Source organism: Haliotis cracherodii, unplaced genomic scaffold (assembly GCF_022045235.1).
Source record: "Haliotis cracherodii isolate W230 unplaced genomic scaffold, xgHalCrac1.p SCAF_30, whole genome shotgun sequence".
Lineage (NCBI taxonomy): Eukaryota > Metazoa > Mollusca > Gastropoda > Lepetellida > Haliotidae > Haliotis > Haliotis cracherodii.
Window position 1 is genome coordinate 2,061,575 of NW_027266287.1, and position 22,287 is coordinate 2,083,861.

Sequence of the window (22,287 nt, forward strand, 5' to 3'; positions counted from 1 at the left end):
TATTTGGAAATACCCCTGATTGTTACAGTTTGATAATAAAAAAAGTATCCCTGAGTGAAAGCATTTGCGGATTTCGGATTGCGTGGATGATACAAATACTACTCCCTTGTTGTCATCCACATTTTCTGGTATAACCCTACACTTCTGTATTTGTCGTTATTCACATGCTGCTCAGTTAATGAATTTATATTATGTATACTCAGTTGTAGCACCACTCAGATTACCGGATAAAGGTTCAAATTTGGTCTTTCTTGTACCTGGGGTAATTATTTAATCTAAATCCACGTTTGAAGTGAGGTGGAATGTGAATTATGCACGTGGCAGCCCAGCAAGAGATGTATGATCAGTTGCTTTACTTTTTTTGTAAATCAACTGATCATTCCCAGACATCAAAGGATCAACAGGAAATACGTTGATTGATTAATTACTGTTATCTTGCACAGTGGATATGTCAAAAGTAAGTGTTTACATGTGAAGGTAGGGTTACTAAACCTAGGGAATACATTCATATCATGGCGTGAAGTACAGATGTAAAAACAACATACTTTGTTCAAAGGGTAAACGATAATACACTGACTGGTTGTTCATTGTTATCTAACTCAATGTATGTTTTTAAGAACCGTGGACATTATAAAAATAGTTGTCACGTGGGCTTTCTCAGCTAACTTGGCACCTATGTGAAACAATTGAAACAAACTAAGTGATCAGTTAAGAAACAGACACGGGTTATAATATTCGATACATTTAAATAACGTTTAAAAACGATATATTTAAATATTTTAATATATTTCATATATATTCCAAATATTGTTTCCAAATAATTATTATTAAAGTATTTGATTCTCACATAGACATTTGACATCGAATAAGTATTTTTGTACAGCTGCAGACGCAATGGATATTGTTCCTTTATGTTGATATTCCCTGATACATTATAACTTTGGTAGGTTGTAATAATGATATTTGCATTTTTTTTTCATTCCTTCGCTGCAGCTTTGAACAGAATCATTCTTGTTCCTTTCCGTTTGGTTGGGAAGTTTTTCGATGCGCGATAGACGTTGTTTTCACAAGTATTTTCTTTTGTAAGCGTGTATATGTTACAGTCAATGTGTAAAATATGATTCACTCAGGCAATTTATTAAATATCTAAATATTTCAGTCATTTTACAAATTGACTTAATAATCCATTCATTTATTTAACCGACTGACTAAAAATGATAAAGACGACCAAAAGAGCTTAAACACATCACAATATATTAATTATGCTAAGAAAAGAAGCCAAACAATACAGAACTGTACTTGGTGATGATATTAAACATAAACAAATATTTGGAATTCGTTATCATATTAATAAAGATGGACATATTTTTCAGTTAATTTGTAAAATAAACTGAATATTTAGGCGTTTAATACATTTCCTTAGTGAAATCTGTTTACATTTTGAATGTAAACATATACACACGGTAAAATAAGCAATGTGCAGATGAAATATTTACTTTGTGTTGCAAGTCAAAATAGTGTACACGAAGATCGCACAATTACCAAGCAAGTGACTTATCAAAACTGCATTACCATTACCGATGCTCCCCACAAATATACCTACATTTCAAAAACTGTATTTCATTTTTGTTGATCAGTGTGACCATATGTCCTTCTACTTTCAATAAAAATGCGCTTACGAATGGCGAGCACAAGTCGCGAACAAGTCTAGATTTCTGCTATATCATCCGGGTACTCACTGGGAAAATACAGTAATGCACAGGTAACAACTACTCCCGCGGAATTGCTTTACATCAGTGCTCTTTTGTACGTTGAAATACTATATATTGTGAATGCCAAAATGATGTATCAAGGATCAAGTAGAAGATACATTGACCGTTGCACTGGGAGTTTATTCAACAGACCGTGAAAATAACACTGCTGTATCTTATTATTTATTTTAGATGACACAGTCAAAGCTCACTTCTCCTGGCGGCCATTATCGAACGGCCAGCTAAAACACAACCCCGCGCTTACGTCTACAGGTCTCTTCCTGTAGTACGGTAATTAGTATTCTCTCCCTCAAGTGTATCCTCAATGATATAATCCACCCTCATTAATTACATGCTGCTCTTTTCCATCCTCACGGCTATGGGGCTGAGATAAAGAGTCCAAGTCATCATAAAGTAATTAGGGTCCAATAAAAACAATGCGCCGCCAAACCTCATACATATTATCACTGAAAGTCGTACTACAGACGGTTAATGTCAAATCACAATAAAAGCATTTCAATTGCAATAACATGTTCCAGGACCATGTATTCTCTTAACACCATCGGATTTAGAAGCAATGGTCGTATAAAACAAAACACATCTATTTGATCACAACAGTATTCATGTTATTCCCACAAAATCACATAAAGAAAGGAGACATTAGGAAATACATGTGTATTATCATTTTTCGTCAGGATAACAAAATTTTCTCTCCTTGTTACCACCTCCAGGTTCAGCTTAAGACGGGTCCTCCTTTGGTCAAAAGTTTGTTCCCCCTCTAATGAGTGTGTCACGCGTTGCACACGAGTGGCGGACGGGGTGCACACCCGTGTGCAACGCGTTGCACACGGGTATCACACGCGTGACCAACCCGATGCACACTGGTTGCGTAACGCGTTGCCCATGCGTGTAAGGGGAATGAACTTCTAGGCAGTAGTGTACAAGCACACAAACTCCTATTGCCTTGGTACTCAGGCACCGCCTGCATCATCAGAAAGTCTGACGCATGTTTCGTTTTTATTTCCTTTTAAAAAAAAAAAAATTAAAAAATTCCTAATACTTAAATGGGGCATGGGTGGCCCAGTCGTCTAAGGTGCCGCAATTCGCTGTGCAGAGTTGCATCCCTTGGGCACGCCAGAAACCTATGATTGTGGGTTCGAATCCCAGTTCGTCCCGATTATGTATCTAGGTTTGTCAGCACCATACCCGTGCTCGTGGGTTTCCCCGAAGTGTTAAACGTCTAAGACCTGCATCACTTTGGGCTTTCCTCCCACATTAAGCTGACAAGTCGGGATATAACTGGAATACTGTTAAAAGCGGCGTTAAACCCAACTAACTCACACACATAATCTTTATTGATTATTTGTTTGTGCAAGTAAGGGGGGTTGGATCAAACTGATCACCTAACATCCTAAAACCCCCATTGAATGTCAATCCTGGGCCCTTGACCTTTTGATTGTAGAGCCATTTACTGCGAACCTACATTATGTTATCATATGACCTTGACCCATCAGCATTTATCAACCTCTTTGTCAGGAGAGCTACACAAAGGGGCAGATAACCTATGATAAGCTGAATGCATGTTTCATAGCTAGCCTGCAATGTTTGACACACAGAATAGTGTTAGGGGCTAATCATGAACTCTGTCGTTAAGCCCGTGAAAATAAACCAGGATATTGTCAATCAATGGTCATAACGGTGTGAAGAAATTCCTGGAGTATGGCACGGTCGTAATGATCAAGGATTTACCATAGACAATATAAGGTACGACCTAATGCGCTGAGGGTTTCTGAAAAAGGCTTTGAGAAATTGACTTTGGGTTTTGAAAGTCAAGGTTTGCACTGAATAGTAAAGGCCTTGAATTTGCCAGTCCATTGTTAACATGGTGTATTCATATACATATTACAGTTATTTTGTTCTCTACGAATACATGATGCCATTATGTAGATAAGGAGAAGTCTATTTTTCAAAGGTTTAAAAACAATAAACAATGGCTGGCTTTGATCATCTTCTTACATGTGGATATCATTACATGATTGTCAGAGAGTGAGCACACACTCACTCATTAAGTCACTGACAAATGAAACTAGAATAGTGGCTTTTTTCTGATGTGTTCAAAGGCTTTACTTATTTCAGAATTATCTGCCTTTCATTGAACTAGAAACAGGATCTAGTGTTGTAAATCGTGAAATTAATGAGTCTCCAAAAGAATGCGACCGCTGGGCCCTTGTAAAAAATGCGACTCAATATGAATGCGACATCCCCCTCCTCTCAAGCATCACTGGATTTATATATGTATCGAGTATCATCATCATCATCATCATCATCATCATCATCATCATCATCATTATGTAGAAAATGTCCTCTGTTTACAGGAGAATCCTTACCTTAATCCAACCTTACATTAATCCAATCACACACCAAATAGCACCGCTTATTAACGCTAAGTAGAGTACTTCCGCTAAAACGATACATGCGCGCTGGCTCTTGTTGGCTTTTGACGCAGTCACAAAGAACAAAGACACTGCAGTTCTCTGTGCAGAGTAGTGTCCCTTTTGCTGTCAGGATCAGCTAATTGCTGGGATTGATCTTAAAGTCTGCAGCAAAGGTTGATAAATCCCAAATTGAAATTAAAGATATCCCATGTCAGGTAGAAGATAGGTTTAACTTTGTATACCTCTGCATAGCATTGAATTTAACATATCATTGCATTGAATTCAACATATTGCATTGAATTCAACATATCATTGCATTGAATTCAACATTAGATTACCTCTGGATGTAGGAATATAAGATCCTTTAAAAAATTCAAATGATTTTACAGGAACATTTTTTCCAAATTTCCCAACCAATGACACTTTGTTGACAAATCCCTGGATGGTGGGATGAAGGCCTTGTCTTGCCCTGATCTTTACTGGCTCATAGCAGTGTTTAATTTGTACGCCAGACTTGTCTGACCCCTGAAAATAAAGTGCAGTGAAAATAAAGTGCCAGACAAGTGGAAACATATAATTTTGTTGCCCTCAAGCTTGTAGTTGTATGTTAATCGGCAGTATTAACTTTGAAACTTATAAGATGTGTCTTGCGTTTGTCAACTGTTGACGAAGTACCAGACTTGTCATTTTTCTAGTCTGCACATCTCCCATCAGCTGTTGCTTCAGTTAATGATTTGTTTTGATTGTTTGTTGTTTAACGCCGCACACAGCAATATTCCAGATTTATAACCGGGTCTGTAAATAATCGAGTCTGGACCAGACAATCCAGTGATTGACATCATGAGCATTAATCCACGCAACTTGGATCGATGACATGCTTCAACCAAGTCAGCGAGTCTGACCACCCGATCCCGTTAGTCGACTCTTACGACAAGCATAGTCGCCTTTTACGGCAAGCATAGGTTGCTGAAGACCTATTCTAACCCGGATCTTCACAGGTCTATTGTAAGCAGCCACCCACAAACATTCATGGATGCACATCACTATATGAGTGCAGCAATCTTTAACATGTTAAAAGCGACATTTAAACCAGATTTGAGCTCACCTGAAGCCGACTCCGTTCCTTGCAGGAGTGTGCGACCTTATGCATGTTGGTGGGTTTCACCAAATTGGTAAATGTCTGAGACCTGCACCACTTTGGGCTTCCCTCCTACATCAAGCTTGACACGCCGTGATATAACTGGAATTCTGTTCAAAGCAGCCAAGATCCGGGGAAAAATAGGTCTTCAGCAACCCATGCTTGTCGTCAGATGTAACTAATGGGATCGGGTGGTCTGGCTTGATGAATGGATTGTGTGGATTGATGCTCATGATGTCAATCACAGGGTTGTCTGGTCCAGACTTGATTATTTACAGACTGCTGTGATATAGCTGGAATATTGCAGAGTGTGGCATTAAACAACAAGCAAACAAACATAATTGTTAGACTCAACTCCCTCACTCAACCAGCCTCTCTCTGCAGCGCCTGGGGGACACGGAGCAGCAGCTGCAGCAGGCACACGACCTCAACAAGTCGCTCAACGACCAGCTGCACCGGAGCCGGCAGCTGGACCCCGAGCTGCAGGATCGGCTGGAACATGCTGAGATGGAGGCTCGCAACCTGCGCAGGAGTCTCAATGACACTGAAAAACGATCCCAGGTACCTTGATGTTTGTTGGTGAGATTGTGTGAAAAGTAATAAATAAGTTTGTATTTAAATGTTCTTTTCTACTTAAGTTTGGATGTATATTTGTGTGTATGTTTTGAAGTTGATATGTTTCTTTTGAAGTTGATATGTTTCTTTTGAAGTCTGTATGTTTGTATGTTAGTTTGTAATGATGTTTATATGTTAGTTTGTAATATTTATATGACGTTTGTATTAACGTTTTTATATAATCCGGTATGTAAGCCTGAATGAAAGTCCGTATGTAATAATGTCTGTATGTAAGTCTGTAAGTTTCTGTTAACGTCTGTATTAACGTCAGTATGTAATCATGTCTGTATGTAAGCCTGTATATAATCACGTCTGTATGTAAGTCTGTATGTAATAACATCTGTATGTAATTCTGTATGTAACTACATCTGTATGTAATAATGTATGTAAGCCTGTATGTAATAACGTTTGTATGTAAGCCTGTATGTAATAATATTTGTATGTAAGCCTGTATGTAATAATGTCTGTATGTAAGCCTGTATGTAATAATGTTTGTATGTAAGCCTGTATGTAATAATGTTTGTATGTAAGCCTGTATGTAATAATGTCTATGTAAGCCTGTGTGTAATAATGTCTATGTAAGTCTGTAAGTAATAATGTCTGTATGTATGTAATAATGTCTGTATGTAACTAGGTCTGTATGTAATACGTCTGTATGTAATACATCTGTATGTAACTAGGTCTGTATGTAAGTCTGTATGTAACTAGGTCTGTATGTAAGTCTATGTAATACGTCTATGTAAGTCTGTATGTAATACGTCTGTATGTAACTACGTCTGTATGTAAGTCTGTATGTAAGTCTGTATGTAATACGTCTGTATGTAACTACGTCTGTATGTAAGTCTGTATGTAATACGTCTGTATGTAACTACGTCTGTATGTAAGTCTGTATGTAATACGTCTGTATGTAACTACGTCAGTATGTAAGTCTGTATTTAAGTCTGTATGTAATACGTCTATGTAACTACGTCTGTATGTAAGTCTGTATGTAAGTCTGTATGTAATACGTCTGTATGTAACTACGTCTGTATGTAACTACGTCAGCATGTAAGTCTGTATGTAAGTCTGTATGTAAGTCTGTATGTAATACGTCTGTATGTAATACGTCAGTATGTCTGTATGTAATACGTCTGTATGTAACTACGTCAGTATGTAAGCCTGTATGTAAGTCTGTATGTAATACGTCTGTATGTAATACATCTGTATGTAACTAGGTCTGTATGTAAGTCTGTATGTAACTAGGTCTGTATGTAAGTCTATGTAATACGTCTATGTAAGTCTGTATGTAATACATCTGTATGTAACTACGTCTGTATGTAAGTCTGTATGTAAGTCTGTATGTAATACGTCTGTATGTAACTACGTCTGTATGTAAGTCTGTATGTAATACGTCTGTATGTAACTACGTCTGTATGTAAGTCTGTATGTAATACGTCTGTATGTAACTACGTCAGTATGTAAGTCTGTATTTAAGTCTGTATGTAATACGTCTGTATGTAACTACGTCTGTATGTAAGTCTGTATGTAATACGTCTGTATGTAACTACGTCTGTATGTAACTACGTCAGCATGTAAGTCTGTATGTAAGTCTGTATGTAATACGTCTGTATGTAATACGTCTGTATGTAAGCCTGTATGTCTGTATGTAATACGTCTGTATGTAACTACGTCAGTATGTAAGCCTGTATGTAAGTCTGTATGTAATACGTCTGTATGTAATACGTCTGTATGTAACTACGTCTATATGTAAGTCTGTATGTAATAAGTCTGTATGTAACTACGTCAGTATGTAAGTCTGTATGTAACTACGTCTGTATGTAACTACGTCTGGATGTAAGTCTGTATGTAATACGTCTGTATGTAACTACGTCAGTATGTAAGTCTGTATGTAAGTCTGTATGTAATATGTCTTTATGTAACTACGTCTGTATGTAAGTCTGTATGCAAGTCTGTATGTAATACGTCTGTATGTAACTACGTCAGTATGTAAGCCTGTATGTAAGTCTGTATGTAATACGTCTGTATGTAATACGTCTGTATGTAACTACGTCTGTATGTAAGTCTGTATGTAATAAGTCTGTATGTAACTACGTCAGTATGTAAGTCTGTATGTAAGTCTGTATGTAACTACGTCTGTATGTAACTACGTCTGGATGTAAGTCTGTATGTAATACGTCTGTATGTAACTACGTCAGTATGTAAGTCTGTATGTAAGTCTGTATGTAATATGTCTTTATGTAACTACGTCTGTATGTAAGTCTGTATGCAAGTCTGTATGTAATACGTCTGTATGTAACTACGTCAGTATGTAAGTCTGTATGTAAGTCTGTATGTAATACGTCTTTATGTAACTACGTCAGTATGTAAGTCTGTATGCAAGTCTGTATGTAATACGTCTGTATGTAACTACGTCTGTATGAAGGTCTGTATGTAAGTCTGTATGTAATACGTCTGTATGTAACTACGTCTGTATGCTCTCAGACAGAGAGGAAGAACCTGGAGAAGCAGCTGCAGGTGGAGCGAGGGAGAGCGGAGCAGCTGGGGCGGCAACAGAAGGATGGAGGCCGAGGCTTAGAGGACCTGAGGAGGATGGAGGCCCAGCTGGAGGCTGCCAAGGTCGGTGCAGGGACTTCCTTCTTTCCCTGGCATTTTACAAATCATGTTGAAAAGATTACATTGGTTAATTTTACGCATTGGTTAATTTTGCTATGGGTTGTTTGTAGTTTTTATGCATATCTGTATGCACCTCAAGATGAATTGTGTAATGGTAATTGACTAATTAGAGCTGTGTGTACGTGATGGTCTGTGTGTACCTGATGGTCTGTGTGTACCTGATGGTCTTGTCTGCGTGTACCTGATGATCTGTGTGTACCTGATGGTCTATGTGTACCTGATGATCTGTGTGTACCTGATGATCTGTGTGTACCTGATGGTCTGTGTGTACCTGATGGTCTATGTGTACCTGATGGTCTATGTGTACCTGATGATCTGTGTGTACCTGATGATCTGTGTTTACCTGATGGTCTGTGTGTACCTGACGGTCTGTGTGTACCTGATGATCTGTGTGTCCAGGGTTTGAATGCCTCCCTGCGGGACCAGCTGTCGGAGGCCAGGAAGCAGAGTACTGCTGATACCAAGGACACCTTCAGGCCCAGTGACCTCAAGAAGAGGCTGAAGGACCTCACTTACAACTTTAGAGCTGGCAAGGTTTGTATGGAGTGAATGAGTCAACATATCACCCCCACCCCTTTCACACAAAAATATCACCAAGGCCCATGAAGGTCCGGGATAGAATAGGTCTTCAGCAACCCATGCTTGCCGTAAAAAGCGACTATGCTTGTTGTAAGAGGCGACTAATGGGATCGGATGGTCAGGCTCGCTGACTTGGTTGATGCATGTCATTGTATCCCAATGGTGTGGATTGATGCTCATGATTGTCTGGATCCAGACTCGATTATTTATAGACCGCCGTCATATAGCTGGGAGAGGCATTCAGATAAGCCAAATTTGCTTGTTTGCCAATCCCTCCACTTTATGGAAATAAATATGTTTATATCATACAGCTGGGATATTGCTGAGTGTGGTGTTAAAAAAACAAATACAGACAAACATGAAATGGCTGGGATAGTGCAGGTATGGCATAAACCAACATTTAGTGAGTGAGTGAGTGAGCGAGTTTGGTTTTACGCCGCTTTTAGCAATATTCCAGCAATATCACGACGGGGGACACCAGAAATGGGCTTCACACAATGTACCCATGTCGGGATTCGAACCTGGGTCTTCAGCGTGACGAGCGAACGCTTTAACCACTAGGCTACCCGACCACCCCCAACATTTAGTGACTGACCCATGTGTTCATGTCCTGGCAGGGTCCCCTCCCCCCACAGGGCAGTGAGGATGTCCTTGGGAAGACCTTCCATGACCTGCACCACTACGTCCAGGACAAGCTGAACAAGAGCGGCCGGGAGGTGGAAGAGGCCCGCAAGAACATCCAGAAGGTCAGCAGGCTTTATTGTTACTGAGCTACCAAATCCAAATACAAGTGTTTTCATACTGTGAAGATCCGGGTTAGAAAAGGTCTTCAGCAACCCACGCTTGTCGTAAGAGGCGACTATGCTTGTCATAAGAGGCGACTAACGGGATCGGATGGTCAGGCTCGTTGACTTGGTTGATGCATGTCATCGTACCCAGATTGTGTGGATCGATGCTCATGATGTCAATCACTGGATTGTCTGTTCCAGACTTGATTATTTACTGACGCCATCATATAGGTGGAATATTGGTGAGTGCGGCTTTAAGCAACAAACAAACAAGTTTTTTTCAAATTCGGCATAACATTTATATTTTAAGAACGTCATCGGACACAGGTATCTGTATCAGACATCTATTTCAGGCATCAGTAGCAAGAATTTATGTCAGGCAGTTGTAACAGGCACCAATATCAGACCGGTTCTGTTTGACAGGGTTCTCTATCAGCTGTAAGCCAATGTCAGAATCCAGTGTTTGTAGCATGATTCAGTAGCAGATGTGTGTGGTGGGTTTCGGAGGCAGGTTTAAGCAGGATGGTGTCCATGTACCCGGCATCTGTAGAAGTGTTTGTAGTAGATGTGTGAGGTGGGTGTCAGAGGCAGGTGTAAGCAGGATGGTGTCCATGTACCCGGCATCTGTAGAAGTGTTTGTAGCAGATGTGTGAGGTGGGTGTCGGAGGGAGGTGTAAGCAGCATGGTGTCCATGTTGCCGGCATCTGTAGAAGGTGTTTGTAGCAGATGTGTGTGGTGGGTGTCGGAGGCAGGTGTAAACAGGATGGTGTCCATGTTGCAGGCCTCGGTGGAGGTGCAGACTCTCAAGGAAAACCTGAAGAGGACAGAGGCCGACCTTGCTAAGAGAGGGGAGAAGAAAGACCCAGAGAAGATGGTGACAATAAAACTTTTCATACAAAAAACCCTACAAACGGTACTAACGGGATAGGGAGGTCAGGCTCGGTACTATGTGGCATTGAGAGGCTGAAATACAGAAGCAGTGAAACAAATCTTTGAATAAATCTTGATGGAAGGAAAATATAGCAGTTGACTGATAAGAAAATGGAAGTACAGTATTTAGTTTCTTAATGCAAATGTTGCAGAAAAATAACATCAGGGAGTTCAGAGTTTACAGACATCTATGTAAACAAGACATTGGATAGAGATATCATATTCAGTGATGTACTGTTTTCAGAATTTGTGAACCCGTGAGGATCCAGGGTAGAATAGTTCTTCAGCAGCTTGTTGTAAAAGGCCACTGTGCTTGACCATGTTGACATAAGAGGTTATTAATGGGGCCGGGTGGTCAGACTCACTGACTTGGTTGATGCATGTCATCGTATCCCAATTGTGAGGATCCAGGGTAGAATAGTTCTTCAGCAGCTTGTCGTAAAAGGCGACTGTGCTTGACCATGTTGACATAAGAGGTTATTAATGGGGCCGGGTGGTCAGACTCACTGACTTGGTTGATGCATGTCATCGTATCCCAATTGTGAGGATCCAGGGTAGAATAGTTCTTCAGCAGCTTGTTGTAAAAGGCGACTGTGCTTGACCATGTTGACATAAGAGGTTATTAATGGGGCCGGGTGGTCAGACTCACTGACTTGGTTGATGCATGTCATCGTATCCCAATTGTGTGGATCGATGCTCATGATGTCAATCACTGGAATGTCTGGTCCAGACTTGATTTTTAACAGACCGCTGTCATATAGCTGGAATATTGCTGAGTGCAACTGAAACAACAAACAAACAAACAGAATTTTTGAACAGCTGATAGTACTTGATGGTTGAGGAAGCCCTACGTCAGCCACAGAACTTGGTTAAGAGTGTGACTGTTATGTTTTGTTTGTTCCAAGATGCAAAGGTCAGACAGGAAGAATGAGGAGGCAGAGATCAGCAGACTCGAGGAGGAAATTCGAAGGCTAAAGAAAGCTCTGCAAGATGCTGAGAACAGAGCTCGACAGGTAGGGAAATGTTGACCCTGGGGGTCTGGGGCAGACAGGTAGGGGAATTTTGACCACTGGGTCTGGGGCAGACAGGTAGGGGAATTTTGACCACGGGGTCTGGGGCAGACAGGTAGGGGAATGTTGACCAGGGGGTCTGGGGCAGACAGGTGGGAGAATGTTGACCAGGGGGTCTGGGGCATACAGGTGGGAGAATGTTGACCAGGGGGTCTGGGGCAGACAGGTGGGAGAATGTTGTCCAGGGGGTTCGGGGCAGACAGGTAGAGGAATGTTGACTCAGGGGGTCTGGGGCAGATAGGTGGGAGAATGTTGACTCAGGGGTCTGGGGCAGACAGGTGGGAGAATGTTGACCCTGGAGGTCTGGGGCAGACAGGTGGGAGAATGTTGACCCTGGGGGTCTGGGGCAGACGGTGGGAGAATGTTGACTCAGGGGGTTTGGGGCAGACAGGTGGGAGAATGTTGACTCAGGGGGTTTGGGGCAGACAGGTGGGAGAATGTTGACCCTGGGGGTCTGGGGCAGACAGGTAGGGGAATGTTGACCAGTGGGTCTGGGGCAGACAGGTGGGAGAATGTTGACTCAGGGGGTTTGGGGCAGACAGGTGGGAGAATGTTGACCCTGGGGGTCTGGGGCAGACAGGTAGGGGAATGTTGACCAGTGGGTCTGGGGCAGACAGGTAGGAGAACGTTGACCAGGGTGTCTGGGGCAGACAGGTGGGAGAACGTTGACCAGGGTGTCTGGGGCAGACAGGTGGGAGAACGTTGACTAGGGGGTCTGGGGCAGACAGGTGGGAGAACGTTGACCAGGGTGTCTGGGGCAGACAGGTAGGAGAACGTTGACCAGGGTGTCTGGGACAGACAGGTTGGGGAATGTTGACCAGGGGGTCTGGGGCAGACAGGTGGAAGAATGTTGACCCTGGGGGTCTGGGGCAGACGGTGGGAGAATGTTGACCAGGGGGTCCGGGGTAGCTGTTCACTGTCTGCCTCAACTGATCAAGGTAGACAGGACAAATGTTGTCATGTACTCCCCAAATGCCTTTCCTTATCTGCTTATATTTCATCACCCTTCCCAAGGATGCAAACCATTTTCATGATGAACTATAATACTGGCTTTTTATATAACCTCCTCAACTGCATGTGTTGAAGTAACACCTGTTGTCTTTTGTCAGGAGCGTCCAAGGACACGTATTACGTATGCACCAAGCTCTGACTCGGACAGGGCCTCGTCCCTCAACTCGGAGGAGAAGGCGTTGTACGATGAACTCCAGCGGGAACTGATGGAGTTGAGGAGGAACATGAGGAACCAGGAGGAGGAGAGTGAGAGGAGGGTGAGTGTCCAACATGGGTTGCAGGTGTCAGTCGTTTATCTAATGTCAGGGTTTACCTCGGTCAATATATTTGCAATTTTGGCGACTCTCTCTACCAGATACAGAGCTGCCAACCGTTACCCTTAGTGTAATCATTGTGCTTTTGAGCCAAAAATTACGCTATTACACTTATCCTCCTCAAATTAAGATTTTTGACATTTTTCTCACAAATTATTTACATGTCTAAAATATCACGGAGAGCAAATTGTTAATGCACCAATCACATGAAGCATTCTACAGGGAGCTAATTGCATGTACACCAATATTTCTTAGGAACTGAAACATCACATTGTCTTTCTGCAATACAGTTAATATTGTCACATGATGAATTTTATGAATGTGTGGAGGGGCGGTCGGGTAGCCTAGTGGTCAAAGCGTTCGCTCGTCACGCCGAAGACCGGGTTCGATTCCCAACATGGGTACAATGTGTGAAGCCCATTTCTGCAGTCCCCCGCCGTGATATTGCTGGAATATTGCTAAAAGCGACGTAAAACCTTACTCACTCACTCACTTATGAATACGTGATCAAAATACATTTCCTCCTTGTTCTAACCACGAAACTACGCGCTAAATAAATATCTTACATATTATACGCATCATTCTGATTCAGACACATTTAGTGTAACAAGTGGGATGTTCCGATTGAACATTTTAGTCAGGCATCGGTTACCTCCCTTTATCGGCTTGTCTACCAGTCACTTGAACCGCGAGATGGTTCGCGCAGTTTCGAAGAAAGTAAACATGGTTCAACGCGATGGAAAATGGGTGTGCGTTGGTGTGCGTGAAATAATTTATATATTTTTAACGATGAATAAGCTTTTAGAAAATAGTACGTGTTAGTTTCTGAAAAATATGTACATAGGAGAAAATCGCTGTCAAAAACTGAACATTTTGCTCGATTTTTGCACATTTTTCTCCCAATTTGACCGTTTATTATTTTTCTTATGACATTTTTTTCATGTCATTCGATAACTGGTAGAATGATCAATAACTGTACGTAATATTGTTTTATTATTTTCACAAATAACGCTTGTAGAGACATTTTTGTGCAACATGCAGAAATCCATGGTCCACTGACAGGCCGTCACGCATACAAGTGACCCCTCTCAGGTGGTCACTTGTACGCGAGACGGGAGACCCGTCTCGCATACACGTTACGTCCTCTACTGATGAATGTGTGGAGCTTTGAGCATGTGTTTCAGCGTGCATGCACTGTTTCTGCAATGCTCCTGCCATTTGTTGTATATATGCCATGCATAAGCTTGTAACGGACTACGGTTACAACAAATTCTAATCAGTAGTCCCTTTGAGTTTGTTATAACCATAGTTTACTGTATAGTTTAATACACAGGAGCTGGCGAGAGGATGCTAGTATGAGGGTTCTGTTGTAGATGAAGTTGATGAGATAAGACCGGATTGTTGTGACTCAGTTTTTAGGCCCCGACTTTTTGTGACTTTGTGTAACAAAGATGGAGGCAGATATCAGTGTAAATGGTGTTTTACTGAACCTGGGAAGCAGGATTGTTGTTCCAGCAGTTGGGTGAGAACTGACTTCAGTTGTAATGTTCTCTGCCCACCTCTCTCCCTGAAGGTGCTGGACGCTGAGAATGAGATCGCTCTGCTGACCGAGGAGATGCAGCAGCGCGAGGAGGAGTTTGAGAAAGAGCTGGAGAAACAGAGGCAGGAGGCGGAGCTGATCAGGGTGAGAAGATGCTCTTTTCTTTGCAGGCTTTCTCGGGCGGCTTGAGGTGCTGCAGAGTTGCCTCCCTTAGTCCTCAAGTTTCTGGTGACTGTTGCTTTGGGTCTGCTGCCCACACAGTCTCGATCTGACGAGAGCTGTAATGGGATGTCCTCTGGTCTTGTTTAGCGTAGTGAGAACTAAGATCGTATTTTTTAGAGATTCCTGCTCCCTGAGTATAATTCACACAATATTTTGTTTGAGCACAGCTGCACGCTTGTTTTCTTATGTTGTATGGACACAGGCAGCTTTTCGAGGCAAGAGCATCCACTGGCCTTTTTAGCAAAGTTTTGTTTCCGCCCTTGCCACATCAAGCCCACTTTCCTGTGCTAATTAAGATTAAGATTCCTGTGCACATATCGATAGTCCAATCGGGGAACGTTTCACAAAATCAACATCCATGACTGGTACACATTCGTATGAAAGTGATTTACCGTTGCCTGTCTTTGGTGACGCGTCTTTTTCATCTTTTAAACCTCCCAACGCTTGCCTAGAAGTCTCCATCTTCGTGAAGCTATACAAGATAAGATCAGCCATCTGATTGGAAATGGTGTTTTCATTACAAGGGGCACAACTCGTGATCTATGCAAGGTGGCGCAAGGGTCGAACCAAGAAAAGTGACCTTGATGTGGCAAGGGTAGAAACTAGGCTTTGATATAGGCAAGTGGACACGCTTGCCTTGGGAAAATGGTAGAAACTAGTCTGTGATAAAGGCAAGAAATTGGATGTTCTTGTCTTAATGTTTCTCTAAATGCTGTACCCGTGAAGATCCGGGGTAGAATTGGTCTTCAGCAAACCATGCTTGTCATAAGGGGCGACAAATGGGATCGGGTCGTCAGGCCCTCTGACTTGGTTGATGCATGTCATCGTATACCAATTGCGTGGATTGACGCTCATGATGTCAATCACCGGATTGTCTGGTCGAGACTTGATGATTTACAGACTGCAGTCATAAAGCTGGAATACTGCTGAGTGCGACATAGGTTCCTGACATGCCTAAGGGAGGCAACTCTGCACAACAAATTCTGGCGCCTTAGACAACTGGGCCATCTGCACCTTCATCGAGACAGGTATCATCTTGGAATTTTAGTGACCTTGAAGTGGCATCACTGTTGCAGGAGAAGCAGGAGGCTCGCATCCAGGTGATCGCGGATGACCTTGACCAGGCTCAGCAGTCCGCGGACCACCTGCAGGGGCTGCTGGAGTCGCGGGAGGGGCAGATGCAGGAGGACATGCAGGAGGCCGACATGTCCAACCAGATGATGGGTAGGTACTGGGTGTAGCACTGCACGTAGAGGAGGTGACACTGCTTTCATGATAGGTTTATGGGTAGGCTGACCGAGGCAAAACAACCACCATATGTGCCATTTCAATATTTTCCTACTGAGTGTCCTATTGTCTACAAATGATGCACAAAATAACCTGGTGTAAGAATAGAAACACGCCAAAACTGTGTTTTCTGATAATCTGACTAAGAGCATTGGGTCCAACTAACTTTATAGTCTGTAAAACAATGTCAAGCAATTATCAATCCGAAATCACTCTCACTTTCACTCAGTCTGGCTCGTTCACTCAAACACCCACCACCGATCTATCCACACTCCCATCAACTCATCCAACCACCAACACGCCCACTCATTCACTCTAATGTATTCTGTGCTCCAGTTGCCCAGGAGGAGGAGTTGACGCGGCTGTATGACATCCTGGATGCTCAGAAAGAGGAGATGGAGAACCTGAATCAGATGCTGGACTACCTGGCCCAACAGGGACCCGAGGGAGGTAGGTGTCCTCCACACTGTCTGTCCCTGGGGGAGGTAGGTGCCCTCCACACTGTCTGTCCCTGAGGGAGGTAGGTGCCCTCCACACTGTCTGTCACCGAGGGAGGTAGGTGCCCTCCACACTGTCTGTCCGTGGGGGAGGTAGGTCCCCTCCACACTGTCTGTCCCTGAGGGAGGTAGGTGCCCTCCAAACTGTCTGTCCCCGAGGGAGGTAGGTCCGCTCCACACTGTCTGTCCCCGAGGGAGGTAGGTGCCCTCCACTCTGTCTGTCCTCGAGGGAGGTAGGTGCCCTCCACACTGTCTGTCCTCGAGGGAGGTAGGTGACCCTCCACACTGTCTGTCCCTGAGGGAGGTACGTGCCCTCCACACTGTCTGTCCCCGAGGGAGGTTGGTGCCCTCAACACTGTCTGTCCCCGAGGGAGGTAGGTGCCCTCCACACTGTCTGTGCCCGAGTGAGGTAGGTGCTCTCCGCACTGTCTGTCCCCGAGGGAGGTTGGTGCCCTCCACACTGTCTGTCCCCGAGTGAGGTAGGTGCCCTCCACACTGTCTGTCCCCGAGGGAGGTAGGTGCCCTCCACACTGTCTGTCCCCGAGGGAAGTAGGTGCTCTCCACACTGTCTGTCCCAGAGGTAAGTGGTCCCCACACTGTCTGTCCCTGTGGGAGGTAGGTCCCCTCCACACTGTCCGTCCCTGAGGGAGGTAGGTGCCCCCCACACTGTCTGTCCCCAAGGGAGGTAGGTGCTCCCACACTGTGTGTCTCCGAGGGAGGTAGGTGCCCTCCACACTGTCTGTCCCTGAGGGAGGTAGGTGACCCTCCACACTGTCTGTCCCTGAGGGAGGTAAGTGGTCCCCACACTGTCTGTCACCGAGGGAGGTAGGTGTCCTCCACACTGTCTGTCCTCGAGGGAGCTAGGTGCCCTCCACACTGTCTGTCCCCAGGAAGGTAGGTGCCCTCCACACTGTCTGTCCCTGAGGGAGGTAAGTGGTCCCCACACTGTCTGTCCCCGAGGGAGGTAGGTGCCCTCCACACTGTCTGTCCCTGAGGGAGGTAGGTGACCCTCCACACTGTCTGTCCCCGAGGGAGGTAGGTGCCCTCCACACTGTCTGTCAATGAGGGAGGTAGGTCCCCTCCACACTGTCTGTCCTCGAGGGAGCTAGGTGCCCTCCACACTGTCTGTCCCCAGGAAGGTAGGTGCCCTCCACACTGTCTGTCCCTCAGGGAGGTAGGTGCTCTCCACACTGTCTGTCTCTGATGGAGGTAGGTGTCCTCCACACTGTCTGTCCCCGAGGGAGGTAGGTGCTCTCCACACTGTCCCTGAGGGAGGTAGGTGCCCTCCACACTGTCTGTCCCTGAGGGAGGTAGGTGCTCTCCACACTGTCCCTGAGGGAGGTAGGTGCCCACCACACTGTCCCTGAGGGAGGTAGGTGCCCTCTACACTGTCTGTCCCTGAGGGAGGTAGGTCCCCTCCACACTGTCTGTCCCCGAGGGAGGGAGGTAGGTGACCTCCCACACTGTCTGTCCTCGAGGGAGGTAGGTCCCCTCCACACTGTCTGTCGTCGAGGGAGGTAAGTGCCCCCCACACTGTCTGTCCCCGAGGGAAGTAGGTGACCCTCCACACTGTCTGTCCCTGGGGGAGGTAAGTGGTCCCCACACTGTCTGTCCCTGTGGGAGGTAGGTCCCCTCCACACTGTCCCCGAGGGAGGTAGGTGCCCCCCACACTGTCTGTCCCCGAGGGAGGTAGGTGCTCCCACACTGTCTGTCCCCGAGGGAGGTAGGTGCTCTCCACACTGTCTGTCCCTGAGGGAGGTAGGTGCCCTCCACACTGTCTGTCCCCGAGGGAGGTAGGTGCTCTCCACACTGTCTGTCCCCGAGGGAGGTAGGTGCCCTCCACACTGTCTGTCCCTGAGGGAGGTAGGTGCCCTCCACACTGTCTGTCCCTGAGGGAGGTAGGTGCCCTCCACACTGTCTGTCCCCGAGGGAGGTAGGTGCTCTCCACACTGTCTGTCCCCGTGGGAGGTAGGTATCCTCCACACTGTCCGTCCCTCAGGGAGGTAGGTGCCCTCCGCTCTGTCCGTTCCTGAGGGAGCTAGGTGACCCTCCACACTGTTCCTGCTATCAACCACTGGTTTGCCTGGCCCACACTCAATTAAAGACTGCCATGATATTGCTAAAATATATTGTGGCATTAGTCAGCCCCCTCTCATTCCCTTCACTCATGTCTGTCACGATGTTCATGTCATATCCATTAATTAATTATTGCATTACCTTCCATGTCAGTTGGCCCTGGGTTTGATGATGAACTCTGGCGAATCAGACAAGAAGTGAACAACTTGAAGGAGACGCTTGCCATGCAGTCAGCGTATGTCCAGACGATGCCCCTTGACCATGCCGGAGCATCGGGGATGGCGACACAGGCAGGAGTCGGCGCTGGGGCAGGGGCTGGGGCTGCACCCCCCTACAGACAACCACCAGTGGTATGTACAGCACAACAGACACGTGGAGAGTAGAATAGGTCGCTATCACTCTGCTGCTTGTTTTTAGTCAGTCAGAAACTGTGTGGGGGCAGATTGGGTGTCACCTTGATGGTGTGGATGGTGTAGCTGACTGTGATATTATACATTCACTCGCTCATTCAACCCAGAAAAACATGAATCTTGTGTCCATTATGAGGTGTGGTAGAATGGTGTTTATCGTTGAGTTCAAGGTTGTTGCAATTGTATAGCGACGTGTGTGCATGCGTGCATGCGTGCATGAGATGTCATGGTGCAGTTTAACATGAATACCTCAGATATACTGACTCCAAGTCGACCAGTCCCTGTCTTAGCCCCTTAATGTCGAGCACCAGGCAGGGTAACAGCAAGTACCATCTTTTGACATCTTTTGGTATGATGAGGCCAGGGATTAAACCACCTCTACCTTCCGCTCTTCGGGCGGACGCTCTTACCACAGAGGCGGTCTGTCAGGTCCATGTAGTGTGGATACCTATGTAATATGAAGACCCATTTAATGTGGATGCCCATGTAATGTGGATGCCCATGTAATGTGGATGCCCATGCAATTTGGATGCCCATGTAATGTGGATGCCCATGTGGTGTGGATATCCATGTAATGTGGATATCCATGTAATGAGGATGCCCATGTAATGTGGACATCCATGTAATTTGGATATCCATGTAATGAGGATGCCCATGTAATGTGGACATCCATGTAATTTGGATGCCCATGTAATCTAGAGACCTATGTAACCTAGAGACCCATGTCAGGCTGAGATGTATGTCATGTGAAGATCCATGCAGTTTTCTTTCCCTCCCCAGCTACCGCAGCCAACGATGTACGCCCAGCAGTTTGCACCCCCTGGCTCCGCCCTGGTGGGACCCGCCCCACCCTCCATCCGCCCAACAGCCCAGCCTCCAACAAGGCCCGCCTCTAGTCCACCCCAAGCCCTAGCACCCCAGTCCTCACCCCCAGGACGGACCTCCGCCCCCCTGCTGCACTCCTCCCCAGGCCATGACCCCCTACTGCACAGCTCCCCTGGACAGAGTCAGGCAGCGTCCGGCCACGGCAGCATCCCCCCACCCAGCTCCATGTCCATTCCCATCATGGGAGGCAATCTGGTAAGTAGGATTTAAAGAACCCATGCTTGCCGTAAAAAGTGACTATGCTTGTTGTAACAGCCCACTAACGGGATCAGGTGGTCAGGCCTGCTGACCGTTGCTCATGATGTCAATCACTGGATTGTCTGGTCCAGACTCGATTATTTAAAGACCGCCATCATATATCTGGAATAGTGCTGGGTGCAGCGTTTAACAACAAACAAACAAACAAAGATCTCTAATTCTCTGGGCAAGACATTTTAATATCATGCATCATTTTGTTCCTTTTATAAAAGTTAAGTGGAATGTGTCACCCTGAATGCGAATTTGCTGTGCAGAGTTACTTCCCTTATGTGTACCAGAATCTGATGATCATGGGTATGAATTTGCCCTAATTATGATTCTTAGTTTATTTGCCTTTGCCCATGCTCATTATTTTAACCAATGTGATAAACTTCTAAGATCTGAAGTCAAACATGCGTTGTACGTTCAAAGAGTTCAAAATAAATGACTGACTTTTGATTGAAGGTGGTATAGGGTTTATTATCAGGCTGTCAGTGATGATATACATCTGTTTGATCACAGGGCACTCACCTCAGCTCCCCTCCTCGTATACACATGCTGGAACACCTCGGTACCGAGAGGCGCGAGTCGAAGGCGCCTCCTGGTGGCAAACCCAGCAGTGGCAGACCAACGGAGTCAACTCCAGTCAGACAATCAGCTCCACCTGGCGCAGAAGGTAACATTTTGTGTCCAAACTGAGTAGATGTCGCTGACAACCTCTTTGATCCAATCTGAATAAATGTCACTGACAACCCCTTTGATCCAATCTGAATAAATGTCTCTGACAACCTCTTTCATCCAATCTGAATAGATGTCTCTGACAACCTCTTTGATCCAATCTGAATAAATGTCGCTGACAACCTCTTTGATCCAATCTGAATAAATGTCTCTGACAACCCCTTTGATCCAATCTGAATAAATGTCTCTGACAACCCATTTTATCCAATGTGAATAGATGTCGCTGACAACCTCTTTGATCCAATCTGAATAGATGTCACTGACAACCCATTTTATCCAATGTGAATAGATGTCGACGACAACCTCTTTGATCCAATCTGAATAGATGTCACTCACAACCCATTTTATCCAATGTGAATAGATGTCTCTGACAACCCATTTTATCCAATCTGAATAGATGTTGCTGACAACCCATTTTATCCAATGTGAATAGATGTCGACGACAACCTCTTTGATCCAATGTGAATAGATGTCACTCACAACCCATTTTATCCAATCTGAACAGATGTCACTGACAACCAATATGATCCAGTCTGAATAGATGTCACTGACAAGATGTCACTGACAACCCATATGATCCAATCTGAATAGATGTCTCTGACAACCCATTTGATCCAGTGTGAATAGATTTCTCTGACAACCCATTTGATCCAATCTGAATAGATGTCACCGACAACCCATTTGATCCAATCTGAATAGATGTCACTGACAACCTCTTTGATCCAATCTGAATAGATGTCTCTGACAACCGATTAGATCTGATCTGAATAGAAAACATGACTGGTCAATCTTTCATCCTTTAGGATTAAAAAAATAAAAGCATAGGTTCTCAGGCAATGAGTTTTGAAAATACAGTGCGGGCGGGAAAACTAGTATGTAACCACAATAAACAGCTGTGTACCATCAACCTGAGAAAGCCTTCCTACATACACAAGCATACAAACTCCTATTGCTGCCATGACTATAACACGAGATGCACAGTAAAGCAGTGCACATGTAAAGGGAAGTAACTGTTTGCTGTATTGGATTGCATTGTTTTTAAGTTCAGTGAACTATAGGTGGAACTCAAAAGGGACCACTAATTTTATTTC

At 44.7% G+C, this 22,287-nt stretch overlaps 1 protein-coding gene across 1 annotated transcript in view; it reads left to right on the forward strand.

Moving 5' to 3' along the window:
* LOC139476990 (centriolin-like) overlaps positions 1-22,287 on the forward strand; it is a 106,152-nt gene that overhangs the window by 29,034 nt on the left and 54,831 nt on the right. Inside the window, exons 13-25 of the mRNA XM_071259542.1 lie at positions 5,709-5,885; positions 8,421-8,555; positions 9,012-9,146; positions 9,809-9,937; positions 10,761-10,853; positions 11,815-11,922; positions 13,089-13,247; positions 14,878-14,988; positions 16,143-16,290; positions 16,690-16,803; positions 19,080-19,276; positions 20,117-20,416; positions 20,981-21,134. Of these exons, the coding sequence (XP_071115643.1) occupies positions 5,709-5,885; positions 8,421-8,555; positions 9,012-9,146; positions 9,809-9,937; positions 10,761-10,853; positions 11,815-11,922; positions 13,089-13,247; positions 14,878-14,988; positions 16,143-16,290; positions 16,690-16,803; positions 19,080-19,276; positions 20,117-20,416; positions 20,981-21,134 (1,960 nt within the window). The remainder of the gene's footprint in view (positions 1-5,708; positions 5,886-8,420; positions 8,556-9,011; positions 9,147-9,808; positions 9,938-10,760; positions 10,854-11,814; positions 11,923-13,088; positions 13,248-14,877; positions 14,989-16,142; positions 16,291-16,689; positions 16,804-19,079; positions 19,277-20,116; positions 20,417-20,980; positions 21,135-22,287) is intronic.